The sequence below is a fragment of the Anarhichas minor genome, unplaced genomic scaffold, assembly GCF_050575085.1.
Source record: "Anarhichas minor isolate MPS153535 unplaced genomic scaffold, ASM5057508v1 ptg000051l, whole genome shotgun sequence".
NCBI lineage: Eukaryota > Metazoa > Chordata > Actinopteri > Perciformes > Anarhichadidae > Anarhichas > Anarhichas minor.
This window is the reverse complement of record NW_027466497.1, coordinates 3311911-3328260: the sequence shown is the minus strand read 5'-3', so window position 1 is coordinate 3328260 and position 16350 is coordinate 3311911. Positions and strand designations below refer to the sequence as shown.

The window sequence follows — 16350 nt, the reverse complement described above, 5'->3', positions numbered from 1 at the left end:
TTTTATTTAGTTTTTTTTTTTTCCTGCACTTTTGAAATATACTTTTGTGATCATTTTGAGAACCAACATTTTCGATATTTAGCTTTCAATTAAAAAGTAATTTGCAACATAATGCAAAGACATGCATGTAAACATTGTCAGAAATGATGTATTGTGTAATAAACACAAAAACGTCTTCAAGCGTTTATTATTATTATTTCTATTTTATTATTTCATAATTATTGTTGGTATCGATCACCGTCGCGCATGCGCAGTAACGAAAACAAGTCTCAGTGCTTTGCAGAGCAGAATGGACGCACTGGTTGTGATGCTACGGTTAAAGACTTGATAGACAGCAAGTTATCCTCCTGATTCAAGTAAGGAACGCTAGCCGTTTGTACCAATAATTAACAGAGTGGTTCACAACGGGATTGTTGCTGGTGTGTGTTTATGTAACATTATCATGGCGCAGAATCAGTTGGTCCTGCTAGCCTGTTAGCTAGCTAGGCTGAACAACAGAACGCTGTCATAGCTAACCAACGATAATGGAATCAGAGTTGTTTTGAGCTGCCCTTGTTGGTGTTCATGTTAGTATAGCATATCTAATACATGCCATACGGTACTATGAACAATGTGATGTTTTGAGTTTGTACCTTGTAGGCTCGAAATGGGAAAAGGCTGTAAAGTTGTGGTGTGTGGCCAGGCAGCAGTTGGAAAAACTGCCATACTGGAACAGCTGCTGTACGGAAACCACTCTGTAGGTGAGTATTTTACCTGGAACATTAGTCATGAGAAAGTAACACAGCTGCACTATTCATACATACAGGTCAAATGTGGATTCATAAGGGTTCAATATGACCGTGACAACAATTTCCTCGAGGACTCATTGAACATTTCTAATGATTTTCCTTGCACTGGAAACTGATTGAAGTTTATCATCCCAGGTTTGCTGAAAATCTGCCGCGTTGTCTGTATTTTCCCAGGTTCCGAATCCAGTGAGACCCAGGAGGATGTGTACGTGGCCTCAGTGGAAACCGACCGCGGTGTGAAGGAACAGCTGAGGCTTTATGACACCAAAGGCCTCCACGACGGGCAGGACCTCCCCAAACACTACTACTCGGTGGCGGACGGCTTCGTGCTCGTCTACAGCGTCGACAGCTCGGAGTCTTTCAAGAAGGTGGACGTTCTGAAGAAGGAAATAGACAAGTCCAGAGATAAAAAAGAGGTGTGGCTGGTTCAAAGTATGTTTTAACCGCCATTCATAATACGTGCAGTCTTCTCCCCTGTGCAGAGATTGTCGTACTCTGCTCCGTACCCAAAATGTATTGCTGCCTTTTATATTGGCAAACACCCACGCAATGTAGAATTATTTAAATTATTTGAAATATCAGCCCCTAACATGACACATAGAAATCTAATAAGAAATGACCTGTTGATGAAACAGCTCATATTAAGTCTAAATAATAAGTTAATCACTGTGTCATGTTCTCTCCATACAGTAAAGTGCATCATGTACATTCTTAAATCTTTAAAAAACTTAATCGAGGTTTGGTGTCTCTGTTCTCTAGGTGACGGTCATCGTTCTGGGGAATAAGACGGACCTGCGGGAGCGTCGTCAGGTGGACCAGGAGGCGGCGCAGCAGTGGGCGCGAGGCGAGAAGGTGAAGCTGTGGGAGGTGAGCGTCACTGAACGCAACTCCCTCATCGAGCCCTTCACGCAGCTGACCAGCCGCCTCACGCAGCCTCAGAGCAAGTCGGCCTTCCCTCTGCCCGGACGCAAAAGCAAAGGCACCCCGTCCAATGACATCTGAACCTCTGAAGACACCCCCCCTCCTCCCTGCTCCTTTTTAGTGGGCTGCATTCACCTCATGTGGGAATAACGAGCAGGACAGGCCTTTAGTTCAGCAATGACTTTGGTTGCTTCTTTGTAACACACATTCTTCCAGTTATACACAACTTCAACATCATTTAAGGGGTTATGTTAAACATTTTGGGAAATATGCTTATTTGCTTTTTCCCCCCCTGAGAATTGTATGAGAAGATTGATGTCAAACATATTGAGGATTGGTGTTGTTCTCTGCTCAGGCATGATGGGACCAAACCTGGCAACCTCACGTCGATGAGAAATCAAAATGAGAGGGAGTAACGGGGTGTGACTATTTCCTGGCAAAACCACCCGGGTGCAGTGACTGTCTGCGGCTTCAGTGAAGTTGTCAGGCTTTAATACCATCCTGTCTTTGCACTTAATCATTCTGTTTCTTTGTCTTTATGAAAGCTAGCTATGCTAACCACATTCTGACTCCAGCACTTAAAACACTGACATGATCTTGATATCTGATCTTCTCATTTCTCTTATAGAAAGAAAGCAAATGAGCACATTTCCCAACGAGTTTAAGAATCCAATGGTACATGTTGTCTTCTGTGCAATGTTAGTCAGTTTCTATAATTTAAGATCCAAAAAAAACATCTCAAAAACTTAGCAGTTCAGTACCAAAGATTTGACACAGATCATGTGGATTTATTTTTAAAATGTGATTCTGGAATAACACTTTATGTTCACTCTCCTTTTCAACTGAAATGTGTTTAACATTCGAACTTAAAGGATGAATTTAGATTTGCTCAGTCTATCTTCAGTAAATGTATTACATTGAAAGAGTCATTGGTGTAATCATCCCTCTCTGCCTGACGGGATGTTCAGACGGGAGTCGTATCTCTCGCTTTATGTCCCATCTGATGCGAGTGCAGCCTGAGTCCTGGTCTTCAGCTAGCCTTCGTCCAGTCTCTCTCATATATCCAGTATGGCCTGGCAGCAATAATATCCATGGTGCTGCCTTTACTCGTGATGTGAAAGTTAATGTCTGTCTGGCGTCTGTTGCACTCCTGTGTCGAGCCTGTATAATCCAATCGGGCTGCTAGTGTGAGTCTTAACTGTAGAAATGTCTTGTTGAGAGGAAATATTTATTTTATAACTAATTTATTTTTGTCACTTTAATGAGCCACATTCCTTGACTTCTGAAAAACGGTTGAACAATGTGAAGGATGTCCTGCGCTGTTTCCTGTGTCCTTAATGTCTCAAAGTAATAACATTGAATGTGCTGCTAGTAGAACAGAGTTCGTGGGACTGTAGTCATGCAAACTCAAAAAATATTCTCTGCTCTGTAACTCTCGTCCTAAGATGCACTGAATAAAAACGTAGCCTCTTCATATTTCATCTCCTGAAATCTTTTGGTGGCATTTTTTCCTGAAGAACACAAAAATGTCTTTTTTACAAATGAACACAAGTCAGACGCTTCAGTTGGTCATGTTTAATTCTTAAAGGGAGAAACAGAACAGCTTTTTATCAGTACAGAACACAAATCACAACCAATATCCATCCATATCTAAACATGTCTACGTGTGGAAAACATTTTCAAAGAGCAGAAATTTGGAGGGGCAAGCAAACACCAACTGCAACCTAATACATGTGAGAATGTACACTGACCGGGACTCATGCTGTGACACACTTCATCTAGCAGTTTAGGATTAACGTTCTTCAAAGCACAAGCTAAAGATTCAAAAAGAGAAAAACACTCGATGCATAATTGCCAGATTTGATTATAGTTGGGCCGGAGAGAACTTCAAAAAAAAAAATACAACAAACAACAAAATGTCAGGAGTTAAGACTTCAATTCCGAGATAAAAATCCACCCTCCCCTCTGTCTCCCCCGCCTCCCTCCTCCTGCTGGGAGCCACGCCCCCCCCCCCCCCCCAAAAGTCGACCCCCCCCCCCCCCCCCACATCTCCGAGTGGTCCAGCCAGCAGCTCCTCTGCCGACTATGTGGCGTAGCGTTTGGTCCACTGTTTGGCTATCCTGTCGTGTTCAGGTCTGTTTGTTGTGTACTGTGTGGCGATGCTTCCAACCAGAGGGTCAGCTGTGAACGGATAAACAGAATATAACATAATATCTATATTCTATCCACAGTAACAGCTGTTTGTGCAGGAAAAACGGCTAAAAACTAGGGCTGCCCACCTCGTCGTCAATTAGTCGACTAATCGGCCATTTTGGTCTTAGTCGACTAAGATGTATGTATTTGCAACCAAAAATTACTTTTGACTTCATGTTATGCATTTATTGTTTTATTACTTTTAGGAATAGTACCCTGTATTTAAATGGATGCTTTTTTCAGATATTTTTGCCTTGCTTGTATTCTCAAAGCTGTTACACTTTCAAATGTTAATTTAATTTTGAATATAAAAACTTAAAAAGATTAAATATTGGCACAAAATAACGTCAGCTGATTTTAACGTCGTCAGCTGATTTTGTAAGTCCAACAAAGCTTGTGTGTGTGTGTGTGTGTGTGTGTGTGTTGCAGCTCTCACCCGGGTTGCAGTCAGTGAGCAGGGAGCAGATGGACAGGAGGACCTTGGAGATGGTGAGGGCGGGACTCCAGTTGTCCTTCAGGATGTCCAGACAGATCACCCCCTGACTGTTGATGTTGCAGTGGTAGATCCTCGTACGGAACGTCACCTGGACACGGACCAAGGAGAAAACACGAGTCTGTATTCCGCAGCTTTGTACACTTTGTGACACACAGAACCACGTTATGAAGTGTCCCTCCAGACCTCATCTGAATAGTCTAATTTAACTCCAAGCCCACTGAGCAGACGTTGTGACAGATCCTCCTCAAAAGAGGGAGAATGATCCGATACAATAGAGAGGCCTGAGGAATTCAGATTAGAAACAGGAGCCGATGATTTCATTCAGCGGCACTGCAAAGCACAACGGTGCCCTCTAGTGGGAAACATGAGAATGACACCTCTTTCAACACAGAGCCAACTGTGCCATGGGTTTACAGACAAGAAAAGGCAACAACCATTCGCAGTTCACCTTGGGTGGTTTGAAGGGGTAGTCTGGTGTGAAGGCGATGTCCAGGAAGAACACCCCCCCCTCGTACGCGGAGCCCGGAGGGCCCAGGATGGTCGACCTCCACTCATAGATGTTGTCTCCTTTGGGGCCGGCACTGTCGGCACACACACAACATTTATTCTTGATGGAACAGTACGCTGGTGATGTGATTGTGGGGCTGCGAGTCTAGTTGCTGCATTTGTTCAACAGAAGCGACTCCACTGAGCTCTCCGGCACAGCTGTTTTTAAGTCTCAAGTTTTAGAGAAAAGACTTGCAAGTCAAAAAAAAGCTGAACCATCAATGCTTTAGTCTGAAAGTAAGAGCGCAATGGCCAAAAATCAAACCACTGTACAAGACATTTAACACACAAGTGATGAATCAAAGCATCTGTATGTCAAATGATATTATGCATGTTTAATGAGAACTATAGGTTCAGCTCAGTAGGGGATCATTAAATTGTGTTATTTTGAAAAGGACTAAAGAGAGTCTAAATGTCAATTGTTCCAAAACCCCCGAGAATTTCCCCCACTGCCTCCACTTTAGGATCACGGTTTCAAACATACAGCCTTCACCTGAGGAGTATACGTTTAACCTTTCACTGTTTATCTTCCATGTTCCACTGTTGCACTCAACATCTGCAAAATGACTAAATAATTACCATCCTTCCAACGTTCTGCAGTCAGGACTCTATTCCAATCTATGATATCTTATTGGTAATTCATTAAAACAATAAAGTGCCCGTGTGAGTCATTATGCAAACACAGTGGGAAGTGATAAAAAAGACAAGAAAAGATCAACACGCCTTCACTTCTCTGTGGAGACGACGCTGAGGCGTGGAAGGGCTGACGACTACGGCCGCTTCACCAGAGCCTTGATTCAACACAGTTAAGTCAACAGCAGCGTCTGTGAGCGTTTTTAAATGGCGGAGATACTTTCACATAATTGACTGCTTGATGAAGCGCTCCGAACCCCAATTTCATTTTGAAATGATAAGCCGGCCTTCTTAAAAGCTCGTTTGTTGGATGCAAATGAAAGACTCCTTTCTGTGGGAAAATGGTACACGCAAAACACAGCGTACAGCAACGGGACATAGAAATAAGAGGAACGTTTGGAACAAACAAACACAAAACACAGCAATTATCCAGAATAATAAATAATCAGCAGCCTCTGTGTGCGACAGAGGAGCTAAATGTCAGGCAATAATGTTCTGAAACAGACACTCCACAACTGAGAGGGAGAGCCGAGACAAATCCACAAAAGGAGGAAAACGTACAGACGCACACAGTCGGTAACCTAAACCTTCATAAACCGGTCCGGGCTTCAGGCCGCCGACTCGCTGTTTTTACGGTCTTTAAAACTGCTCTTATAGCTTTGCAGCGCTGGTAAACGTCAGAAAACCCCTCGTTACTGTCATATGAACTTCAGCAGTAAACAAGAGATCACAACAGTTCAGATTAATAAAGCTGGCTCTGTCGCGAACACTCGCCTTCATGACGTCTTGTTAGAGATGTGATCAAGGCCACATCTCTCACTCTACCGTCTCCAGCTGACACAAAGACAAACTACATCTACAAATCAATCACAGCAAATATCGAAATAAAACCCATTCTGTTGAAGTGTGTTTCTATGCTAATAACCACTATAGATGACAATAAAAAAAGTAAAGCACAACATGTAAAATATGACTTCGGGACAGTCTAAATTATTATTATTTTTTTGTATTTGAAAGCAGCTACAGGAGGCCCAGTAGAGAAGCTAAATTATTGCTTAATAAAAGTGTTTTTTTTGTTGGTGAACCAGAATAGGAAACTACACAACACACTATCATTTGGGTTTTCTCGCTCTATATTTAGTCAATATCAATTCATAAAAGACAATCTTTTTCATTTTCACACGCATTAAACACTTCGTTTTGATTGCCTCTCATACTGTGATCACACATTTCATATTTTCTTCATATAATACTGCTTTAGTCCAGCATGCTGTTATAAACTACACTACATAGCTCCAACGCTCCATGCAAACACTGTGCAGAGTGATACTTATCGGCTAATAAAACAATAAAAAAGGGAGGAATTCAAAACATATCATTATCATAAAAGGTGCACTTGGAGAACACCGTAAGCTAAATACCAGTTTTCTGCCAACAGACTACTTTATTAGTTGTCACAGGAAGTGAACTTAGTGGTTGAAGATGGACTGTGCACACTGCTCAGCTTCATGTTGACCCCCAGTTTATGAACCACTGAAATATATGAAGATAATTCATGGAGAATATAAATGTATTTCTAGGTCACATAATGCAAAACACTAAAAAAGGTCACTCTTACTACACTGGACATACTGTGTGTGTGTGTGTGTGTGTGTGTGCATGTGTGCATGAAGCCAATGGTCTACCCGGGACATTACCATTGACCAATGGGACAGTCTTCTATTTCTATTAGTGCTCACACAAGATCAGAATATTCAAATTCTGTATAAAAACCACCGAGGGATATCCAGATGTGCAGCACCAGCTTGGTATAAAACATACCACGTGTACCACACGTTTCATTTAAATGGTGTTACCAGCGTTCCAGTAAGGGAGCCCTGCTAATATACCGGTCGCACCACAAGACCTCAAGTCCAGACCCGCTGCTGTGCCAAGAACAGATATTGTATCATTTCCCTCTGAATCAACCCGACTGAGGTTTCTTTTCGCCTGACAACAACAAGAGGCCTCTCACACTCACAGGCGAGCCACAGAGAGCAGCCGGGCTTCCTCCGTCGCACACAAAGGCGTCCCAGTGCTTTGTGTGCGGCTGTAATAAGCCATACTATCACTGTTGTCATTCACTTCAATATCGAGGGGGGGGGGGGGGGGGGTGGAGGCTTCTTCTGCCACCTCTGTGTACACGCGCACTGCAAGAAGAGTGCTGACATTTCAGCTGATTCATTCTTTTCTAAGACTTTAACCTTTCAAACAGGCACACAGCGAGTTTCCCCCCCAAAAAACCGACTCCTGCAGCAGAAGAACAGAAGATGAATATGTTCAGTAAGCCGACAGAACGCACGAGGGTTAAAATAAATGTAGATTTTTCTCACAAGCAATATCAACGTTTCTAGTGCACCAAGCTAATTTATGGTTTTAATTTTGTATGTTAGCCGGTTAGAGAAGCTACGCCCGAGCGGCGTGGCTCGGCTGCATCTTCTAGAGATTTGCTGGTCACAGCAAAAAAATAGAGCGTGAACAATGATCTTTTGACAGTGTAGACATCGTACCAGCAACATTATCACAGTTTTGTATCTGTAGAACATGTCTCACACATGAAAAACAGTTCATATCTATCTTGAACTCACAAACATTCCCCGTTTCTGTTTCAAAATAAAAGCCCTCCGGAGTTTTTCTGCGGACAGAATCCGGTGAGTGTTAAACACAAGGATATTTGCAGGACAGTGTTACAAAATGAATAGAGAACTGTCTTTTATGTGTGGTAGTAATAGCTGAAAGTAAAGGAAGATTTGATTGCACTAATCAAATTAAAGTACTGTATCCTAATTTACACCCAAAAGAACACCTGTGTCGGGGGTTGTTACCGCTGCAGACAAATAAACATGATATTTTATATTTCTTTGTAGTTATTACAGTTTTGATCAAATAAGTACATAAGCCAAAACAAACACCGAGGGGATATACTATATATTGCTTTCTTAACTAAATTGATTTGACTTTCAGTGTAAAAGCCTCTGAAATCCTGGTGAATCTATTCTCTCGGTATTCCTCCTTCTGTACTGAGCTCTTGTTATTGCTCCTTTCGCTTAAATTAATCTCTTTGTATTGTTTAACGAGGCCTTTTACTCCCAAACCAAAGCGACGTGAGTCTCATCTCTTCAGCGCAGCCCTTAATATACACACTGGGCTTCGTTTTCAATCACCGCTATCTGCTCGTATTGTGTTGTGATGACAGAGAGAAACACTGTAATAAGCTGCCCGACTGAGACAATATAATGACTCCACTTCACAAAGAGTGCCGAGGAGACTCCAAGCGACGGCACCCGACACCCACCCCGCCAATTTAATACAATGGCAATCAGCCTGCAAATGTTCCTTCAGAGCTTTATGAGGACAGTGCAGGATGAATATCATACGCTGGCGTTTGTATTCCTCCAAACAAAAAGAGTCAGATTCCAGTCTGATGCATTCTGTCTTAAAGAAAGATTAGACTTATAATTAAACGGATGACATCCATATCATGACATTAGTAAGAAACTCCTTCCAATAGGAATAAATACAGGGGCACAGAATGCCATTTATCAAATATTATATTCACAACAATTACACGTGTTCCACTGTTACACATCACAGCAGGCACATCTTCACACACGTAAAACAAATAGTTCACTTAAAGATGAATGTTTAAAGTTGGATGCGCATCAGTATGTAACACTAAAAAGCAACAATGTATTGTTACCAACTACTGCTGGATAACGAATAATTCTTGCTTACTAGACTACAACACCGTAGTTTTGGTACAGATAATGCAACTTTCTTCGAGATCTTTAAGGAGTTTGTTTTTGTGCAAAAACCTGGTCAAGTTATATTGGCGTAAGTTCATTTTCAGTTCAATAAGAAATGTCTTTGAAAGACTCGAGATCGACATGTAAGCAACACAAATAATCACAAAAAAGTTAGATTAAAATGATATACACCACTTCTCCCGACATGGCAAACCATCTAGCAGAATACTTTGTTACTAAAGTTAATATGTTAAGTTCTATGAAGACTATTGTTCAGTCTGATGATGATAATATTGTGAAGGGTAGACCCTGCTAAAGAGGACGTGGTTCATTTGTTGGAAGCACTGGCTGTGACTTTGTAGGCAACGAACTACTTTAATTAGCCGTTTAGCAAATAGCAAAACTCCAAGACTTAGAAGCATGCCAAACTTTGTCACATTCCTAAAGATAATAAGCAACCCTTTAAGCATTCTCCAGGCAATTGGTAAGCTGGTGGAAACAATACCGAGTAAGCAAATCCAGCATTACATGGAGAATAATGATTTTACTCATCAACACAGAATGAGACATTCTACTGCTACGGCCAGTGTCTAGGACAGGCGGACACGGGTAATATAGTTCAGGCTTCATTCATTGATTTAGAGAGAAACGTCATGCATTATGGTTTCCAAGAAATGGCACTAAACTGGGAATGCAGTCAGCGTTCATGAATGGGGGATTTTCCTTTTCACATCTTGTAAAGTGTGGTGTACCGCAAGGCAGCTGCCTCGGTCCACTTCTATACTTCATCTATAAAAATGACTTCCATACATACAATAAGTCCAGCACTACAGTATGATGACACAAATGGACCAACTGAATATTAATCACTGGGTCTGTAGCAACAAAAAAGATGCTGCTTGGATCTAGGAAGAAGGGGCTTGAACAGATTCAAACTTAAATGTGTTTATCATGAACCCCCCCTAACGTCAGTCACAGGCTCCATAAGGCAGCTGGAATAGTCTTGAGGTGTGCATATGGCACCTCAGTCACTGAATTACATAGTACTCTAGGGTGGTTTGACTGTGAATGACACAAACCTCTTGAGTTTATGTTTTAATATATCATACGAAGAAACCAAGAGCCATCTATGGCCGACTCCATTTGGTGAAAGATAAACATTCTCTCAATACAAGAACAACCACAGACGCAAATGATGTCTTGCCAACGGCAAAATTAGAGCTCTGTCATTTGATACTCGTACTACCTGTAGCTGACGGACCTGAAATGAAACATCCACTTTCTCTTGCTGCCCAACTACGACCCAGCACGCAGAGGGGAAACTCCCCGAAACAGCGACTTTGTGAAGTAACAACGGTTTGTACAGACCAGACACTTCCTCTCCGGGGAGGAGGCTTTTTATAGATATGAAGAAGCTGCTGGGGAAAAACCTCAGCAATCTCAAACATGCAAGCCGACTGCACACTGCGGAGGTGTGTGTATGAAGAGAAAACGCTGCTAACATCAGCGGCTGTACCGGGAGGGGATCACGCGCAGGCCTGTCAGACTCTCGGAAAGCTAACAAAATAAGTGATTTTCACATGGTTCCAGCTAGAAAAAAAACATATCAATAAACAGTCTTTAAACATCATAACTGTCTACCCCTACTTAGCGCTAATGGCCGTACTGTAGACAGCTTATAACTTTCCTTAGCTGTCATGAGCCCCGAACCGGAATGTCAGGAATCCGCCTCGACACCCGAGGGCAAGATCTGAAGAGAAATGGCGAAGTGCAGCGAGAGAGGGCACAAGGCGGAGTGAAAGATAGAGAGAATTAAGTGTCAGGAAGAGAGCAATAAATAGAGTAGCTGGTCGACGGGAAAAAAGGAATAAAACATGGTGAAGGAAAGCAACACGGGGCGGGAGTGAGGGAGGGAGGCCTGTGATGTCTGCAGTTCACACTTCAGCAGCAACGAGGCAGCAAAAAAAAGAAGAAGAAGAGGTCCCGCACGGCATTCCCCGTGTGGAGTATAATTAGATCTTGATGAATGACAGATGAAAGCCTCGGCCTCATAGCGCTTATAAAACAAAGTTTGCTACGAGCGGGGCGCTGGAGATAATAGACACTAGTCAGGATAAGTCTTTTCTTCATCCGTCAGTGTCCCTTCTTTAAGAGCGAGGAGGCCCGAAACAACCCTCCCAGAGAAATGAGACGTCAACCGACTGACTCATCGATGTGTAATCCATTAAACGGCATCTGCAAGGCGTAGCTGTCCGGCTCCATTCACACCCTTAATGAGTAGATTCTCTGCCAAATGAAGCAGAAAGAAGCAAAAATCCACTAAAAATAAAAATCCCCTTTCTGCACGTGGTGCTGAATAGAGGGATTTTTCTACCGAGTGGAACAGAATCAAAAGGAAGAAATGAGGCTTTTCTCCACGCTGCGGGTGAGATGGAGAGATGAAGCACTCATCACACATGTTTGAGGTAATTTATCTCAACTCTGAAGCGTTTCCTTCTTTGGATGATTTACTGATGGAATAAGACGTTTCTATTATTAGTCAACAAATGGGATGAAAAGACCAAAACCAACATGTTAATACTTCACGACCCAGTCTGCTGCACTCGGCCTCGAGCCCATTGGTTCATAGAAATATGCAGTTTCACTTTATTTTTTTCTTTTCTTTTTTTTTTAAAGGATCAGCAATTTCCTGAAATAGCTGGGCATAAGTTACTTAAAAAGAAGGAGTTGGTGCATTTGTTGGGAACTACTTTCAGCTGCGGCTTCAACCAAAATATGTTCAAGACTCAAGTTTTGACCTGGCAAAATGTCCAGGACAATAAAGATGGTGACAGGCTGGCCACACACCTTGGATATGTAATTGTTAATGTGTGGCTAAGCATCTGTTATATAAGAAAAACAAATATTAACATCGTTTAACATCCATTGGCAAAGGTTGTGGACAGTACCTGGTACCTCATACTGTTTTGGTCGAGAGTTCCAAGCGAGCTGAGCCAATAAAAACATAAAGGGGCAGTTAAGACACCACAAGTGTGACACGGGACACCTTGCACATACCGCCATTTTTAAATAGCAACCGCAATTACTTTTTTTTTTTTATTCGCTCGACCCAAATGTTTTTTTAATGGCTGCCTGCAAAACCACGCCATTGTAGGCGGAGAAAAGGAGCCGGTACCAAAAGAGAGTTGAGTCGAGTCGTACCGCGATATGGAAACGAGGCTTAAGTTACTTCACGCCCGTCGAAACAAGTCGTTTTGACCATCAGCTGACTTGAAACTTGCCTTGCCCAGAAATACCTAAACAGCTCCAGTGTCTGGTATTCCCATCACTTATGTCCATAAATTAAATTAAGGGACAACTGGTGAAGATATCATTTAATTCCATCGTAAAATACGGTTAAAACGGTTCTGTTATTTGAATCTGTGCCGCTTGTGACGGACTCGGTTTGATCTAATCTACAGTCAAAACAACATCTTTGTCTGTGGTGCAGCAATTTTTAATCTGAGTGAGAATATAAAGTCAGACTGTTTGTAACAAAAAAAAAAAGAGCACCGCAAAGGTGAATAGTTGTTCTGTTTCTTTGTTGTACCGGGCTCAATATTCTCTGGATATTCTCCGTCTCCCTTGAAGTAAACACAACATCTCTTGTCAACAATCCTGCATTCATCAAATCTCTTTTCTCACCGAGCGATCAGAGCTTCCAGCCAGCCCCAGCGTTTCGGAGTTAATCCACGGGGGGGCTCGGGGGGGGGGCACATTCTCCACTGAGAGGAGATTCATGACACACACACACACACACACACACACACACACACACACTGAGGAGCGTGGAACCAAACCCAGAGCTCCTCTGTGGCCGCGGCTTCGTCCTCTAAATGCTCGTTTTGGATCTCGGCTGCTCAACCTGTGGTTATGAGCTCGCCGTTACGCAATCAGTCAACCAACAACAGACCTGTCGTCACCTCGAGATAATAAGATAATAATAAGATCAATGACAATACATTTATAGCATAGATTGACCTCAGCTGATGGCAGCAGAAAGACATGACACACTGTCTGTCTTTTTCAAATATCAAAAGTTAGACTGGGCGGTCTGTCTTCTCAGACAAAACTTAAAAAGTACAAACTCCAGCGTACCGACACATTAACCAGAGAACAGCCAGGAGTTTGTTGTTGTTTTGGCCAACTCACAAAATCAACCCCCATTTAGCTACTGCTCAGTAAATGTACAGTCAGCAAAAAGCAATAATCACCGACTGAACAATTCACCTCCAACAGGTTGTTAGGATATGCGGTTATTGTTACTTTCTATGATACCCTCATTTAAGAAGCATGAACATGGTTTTTCTACAAAACTCCTTTTTTTTATTGAAGAAAAGAAGCCAAATATCTGAAATATGAAATGTTACTAAGTAAGTATCTGTACCAGAGCTTTGCATTAATCGACTAAATTCGGCCACATTTTGATTGAAATCAGGAAGTAAAGCAAACATTACATGCCAGCGTTCAGTAGTTTTCAATACTTATTTCAGACAGTAACAGTAAAGTATTCAGGTTTAAACCTCTAGCCCTAATAATAATAATAACATTCCAGTGAAATGGGAAAAGACCAATGAACAACAAAGAGACTTAACTTTCTATAGAAAGGTAAGGAATGGTGAACCTCTTGCTCATCTACTGAATAAGTCCTGACCCGTTTGGTCTTTTGATCGACGATGAACGTTATGCTTCACGTGAAAATAACATTAAATAACACGAGTAACATGTAATGATGCCTACATGTTATTCCTTCATATAGCGTATAGATTTTAAAAGTTAAAGTAAAAAGAAAAGAGTAATTTTCTCTGCATGCGAGATGGCAAAGTGAAAATGATTTTCCAACCCGACACCAACATGAACAACTACTTGCATTAATTTCCTCTTTAAAAAGACCTGCACTGAGACAAGACACACACAGACACACTGTTCCTCATGGCACAGTCATTCTCCATTAAAATCATTCACTCACCTGCAGTTTGGTGGTGGGTCCAATGTAATGTCAGCCAGTTCCTTCTGAATTCTGCAAAAAAAAAGCATCAAATACACGCATCAAAAGATAAACTCTGAGCAAATACTTTAAATCCAAAAGTGACACGCCTGGATGGAAGACAGAGGAGGCCCGACGGACACCAGTGAAGGCTGCTTTGCAGCACATTCTCCTCATTATGAGGTACACGTCTCCATTACCTTTTAGCACTGGTCGAGAGGAGTTTGGAGGTCTTGTTCATGCTGGCTTTGCTTTCTCGCTTCTTCGGGGTGCTCACTTCCTGCTGCAGCTGATGCTGATGCTGATGAGTTGACGATGAAGAGGAGGAAGAGCTGCTGCTGGCACGGGAATCTTCATCCGACATACCGAGCCTGGGGAAAAGAACCAGAAACACTCAGCATTTAGAGAGGTACACAAGCCAAACCACCTCTGTCCTCCAACATATTTACTCCACACCCAACCCCACGCTTCTTCACAAATCTGACATCCAACTGCAGAGACTTGCTTCAGGGTGAATAACTAGAGCAACACTTGAGATGTTAACACAGTCTTCAGGTTGCACTCCTGAATTCGGCATCCATCCAATACACTTAATAAATACAATAAAATGTCAAGTTACTCCCACTGTCTGTGTCTACTGCAGTGGGTTGTGGGGATTAAATTAGGTTCTGATGTTATTGAAACGCACAGGTGTCAGGTGGTACACCTGTATTCCGAATTTAACAAGAGCACCCTAAATATTCCTCTCCGACCCTCGTCGTGTTGCATTAAGTATCAACAGCCGCCAGTAAGCGCGTGAACTCTGAAATGTAAGGTTTTTTAAACGGAATCTTGCAGCCCAGACCTAAACATTTAGTGGTGACTATAAGACTGCAGGTGCGAATCCCACGGTGCAACCACTGACTCCATTAACGCTTCCGTGGTTTTTAACAACCAGGCCCCGGACTAGACGTGGACCCGTGTGAAATTGGACCCATCAGTTTCAATCGCCACTGTACCGGATGTTATTGATCAACTTATCGGCGGAGCTGTTTTCTTCTCTCACAACGCGAGAGACCTCAGCGAATGTTTGCAGTCAGGCGTTATATATAAATATATATATAAATATATATTGTAGCCTTTTCGGGCTGCGACAAAGGAAAATCATTTGGTGAAATAGTTCGGCTAAAGGCCTTCTGCTGTCTGGACAAACCGCACAGAGCGATACACGACCACGAGACCTCTCTGCCCTCGAAGAGGTCGGGATGGAAAAGCAGAAATGCATCGACGGGGGCGCGATGTCGCAGTCGGCATGCAACCCCCACCACCCCAAAAAAAACACTTCACACCTTCAACAATGTCCAGGCGAATGCAACTTTCACCGAGAGAAAGTCAGCGCGTTTCCGACGCGTTAAACCCCCAGATTACGCCGTTCCAAACAGAATACACCACGCTCGCTCACTTAAAGGCTCTTTCTCCCTTTAAAGCTATATCCGTCGACATGCAGCTGATCTCAGAGCAGCCAGTCACAGGATGGAACGACTCCTAAATTCTCCTTCGACGGTATAACACGGACACGTTTGTAGTCCCACCAACGTCCTCTGAAAAAGACACGCGTTACCATTAACTGCCACGATATTGTGCGCTGTAATACAAATAATAAGTATTTGGTACCTTTCTTTGTGTGTGTGCACAGCCTGTGTGTGTGTGTGTGTGTGTGTGCCTCCGCCAGCCTGGACGCACCAGTGTCAAACCACGTGCAATGGAGAGAAGTTAAACTTCCGGTCATTGTTTTAAAAATAAAAGCACAGAGAAACGGAGGCGACAATACTATAGTATAAAGATAAGATAATCTTTATTGATGAAGCAGAAAAGTAAGTACAAGAAAAGCATGTAACCGTAAACAAACTGAGCATTTATAATAACCAATATTAATAAGAAACACTAACAAAACGTGTTAAATGCTTTTTAGACATTCCACAA

The 16350-nt window shown here is 42.4% G+C and overlaps 2 protein-coding genes across 5 annotated transcripts; one reads left to right on the top strand and one right to left on the bottom strand.

The window, feature by feature from the left end:
• The first annotated feature begins 248 nt into the window (after positions 1–248).
• On the top strand, positions 249–3190 carry nkiras1 (NFKB inhibitor interacting Ras-like 1). 2 transcript variants are annotated; one of them, XM_076112816.1, is made up of 4 exons: positions 249–356; positions 640–740; positions 963–1204; positions 1548–3190. In XM_076112816.1, exons 2-4 carry the CDS (start codon positions 647–649, stop codon positions 1788–1790), a joined length of 579 nt encoding a protein of 192 aa, XP_075968931.1. In that variant the 5' UTR covers positions 249–356; positions 640–646; the 3' UTR covers positions 1791–3190. The 2 variants fall into 2 exon arrangements, with proteins under 2 accessions (XP_075968931.1, XP_075968932.1); XM_076112817.1 differs by having other exon boundaries at positions 249–740; positions 963–1220; positions 1548–1719.
• Positions 3191–3746: 556 nt separating this feature from the next.
• On the bottom strand, positions 3747–16125 carry LOC142972026 (ubiquitin-conjugating enzyme E2 E1). 3 transcript variants are annotated; one of them, XM_076112801.1, is made up of 6 exons: positions 16042–16125; positions 14589–14759; positions 14371–14421; positions 4847–4979; positions 4339–4486; positions 3747–3890 (listed from the first exon to the last, which is right to left on the bottom strand). In XM_076112801.1, exons 2-6 carry the CDS (start codon positions 14750–14752, stop codon positions 3793–3795), a joined length of 594 nt encoding a protein of 197 aa, XP_075968916.1. In that variant the 5' UTR covers positions 14753–14759; positions 16042–16125; the 3' UTR covers positions 3747–3792. The 3 variants fall into 3 exon arrangements, with proteins under 3 accessions (XP_075968916.1, XP_075968913.1, XP_075968915.1); XM_076112798.1 differs by lacking the exon at positions 16042–16125 and adding an exon at positions 15830–15982; XM_076112800.1 differs by lacking the exon at positions 16042–16125 and adding an exon at positions 15717–15857.
• Positions 16126–16350: the final 225 nt, after the last annotated feature.

Bases quoted from the DNA above. Each gene is read 5' to 3' on its own strand.
- nkiras1 (XM_076112816.1), top strand. From the start codon at position 647: ATGGGAAAAGGCTGTAAAGTTGTGGTGTGTGGCCAGGCAGCAGTTGGA. The intron at 741-962 runs GTGAGTATTTTA...GTATTTTCCCAG, and splicing joins GTACGGAAACCACTCTGTAG to GTTCCGAATCCAGTGAGACC. The intron at 1,205-1,547 runs GTGTGGCTGGTT...TCTGTTCTCTAG, and splicing joins AGTCCAGAGATAAAAAAGAG to GTGACGGTCATCGTTCTGGG.
- LOC142972026 (XM_076112798.1), bottom strand. From the start codon at position 15,870: ATGTCGACGGATATAGCTTTAAAGGGAGAAAGAGCCTTTAA. The intron at 14,760-15,829 runs GTGAGCGAGCGT...TCTTTTCCCCAG, and splicing joins AAGGGAGAAAGAGCCTTTAA to GCTCGGTATGTCGGATGAAG. The intron at 4,487-4,846 runs GTGAACTGCGAA...GTCCGTGTCCAG, and splicing joins ACCCCTTCAAACCACCCAAG to GTGACGTTCCGTACGAGGAT.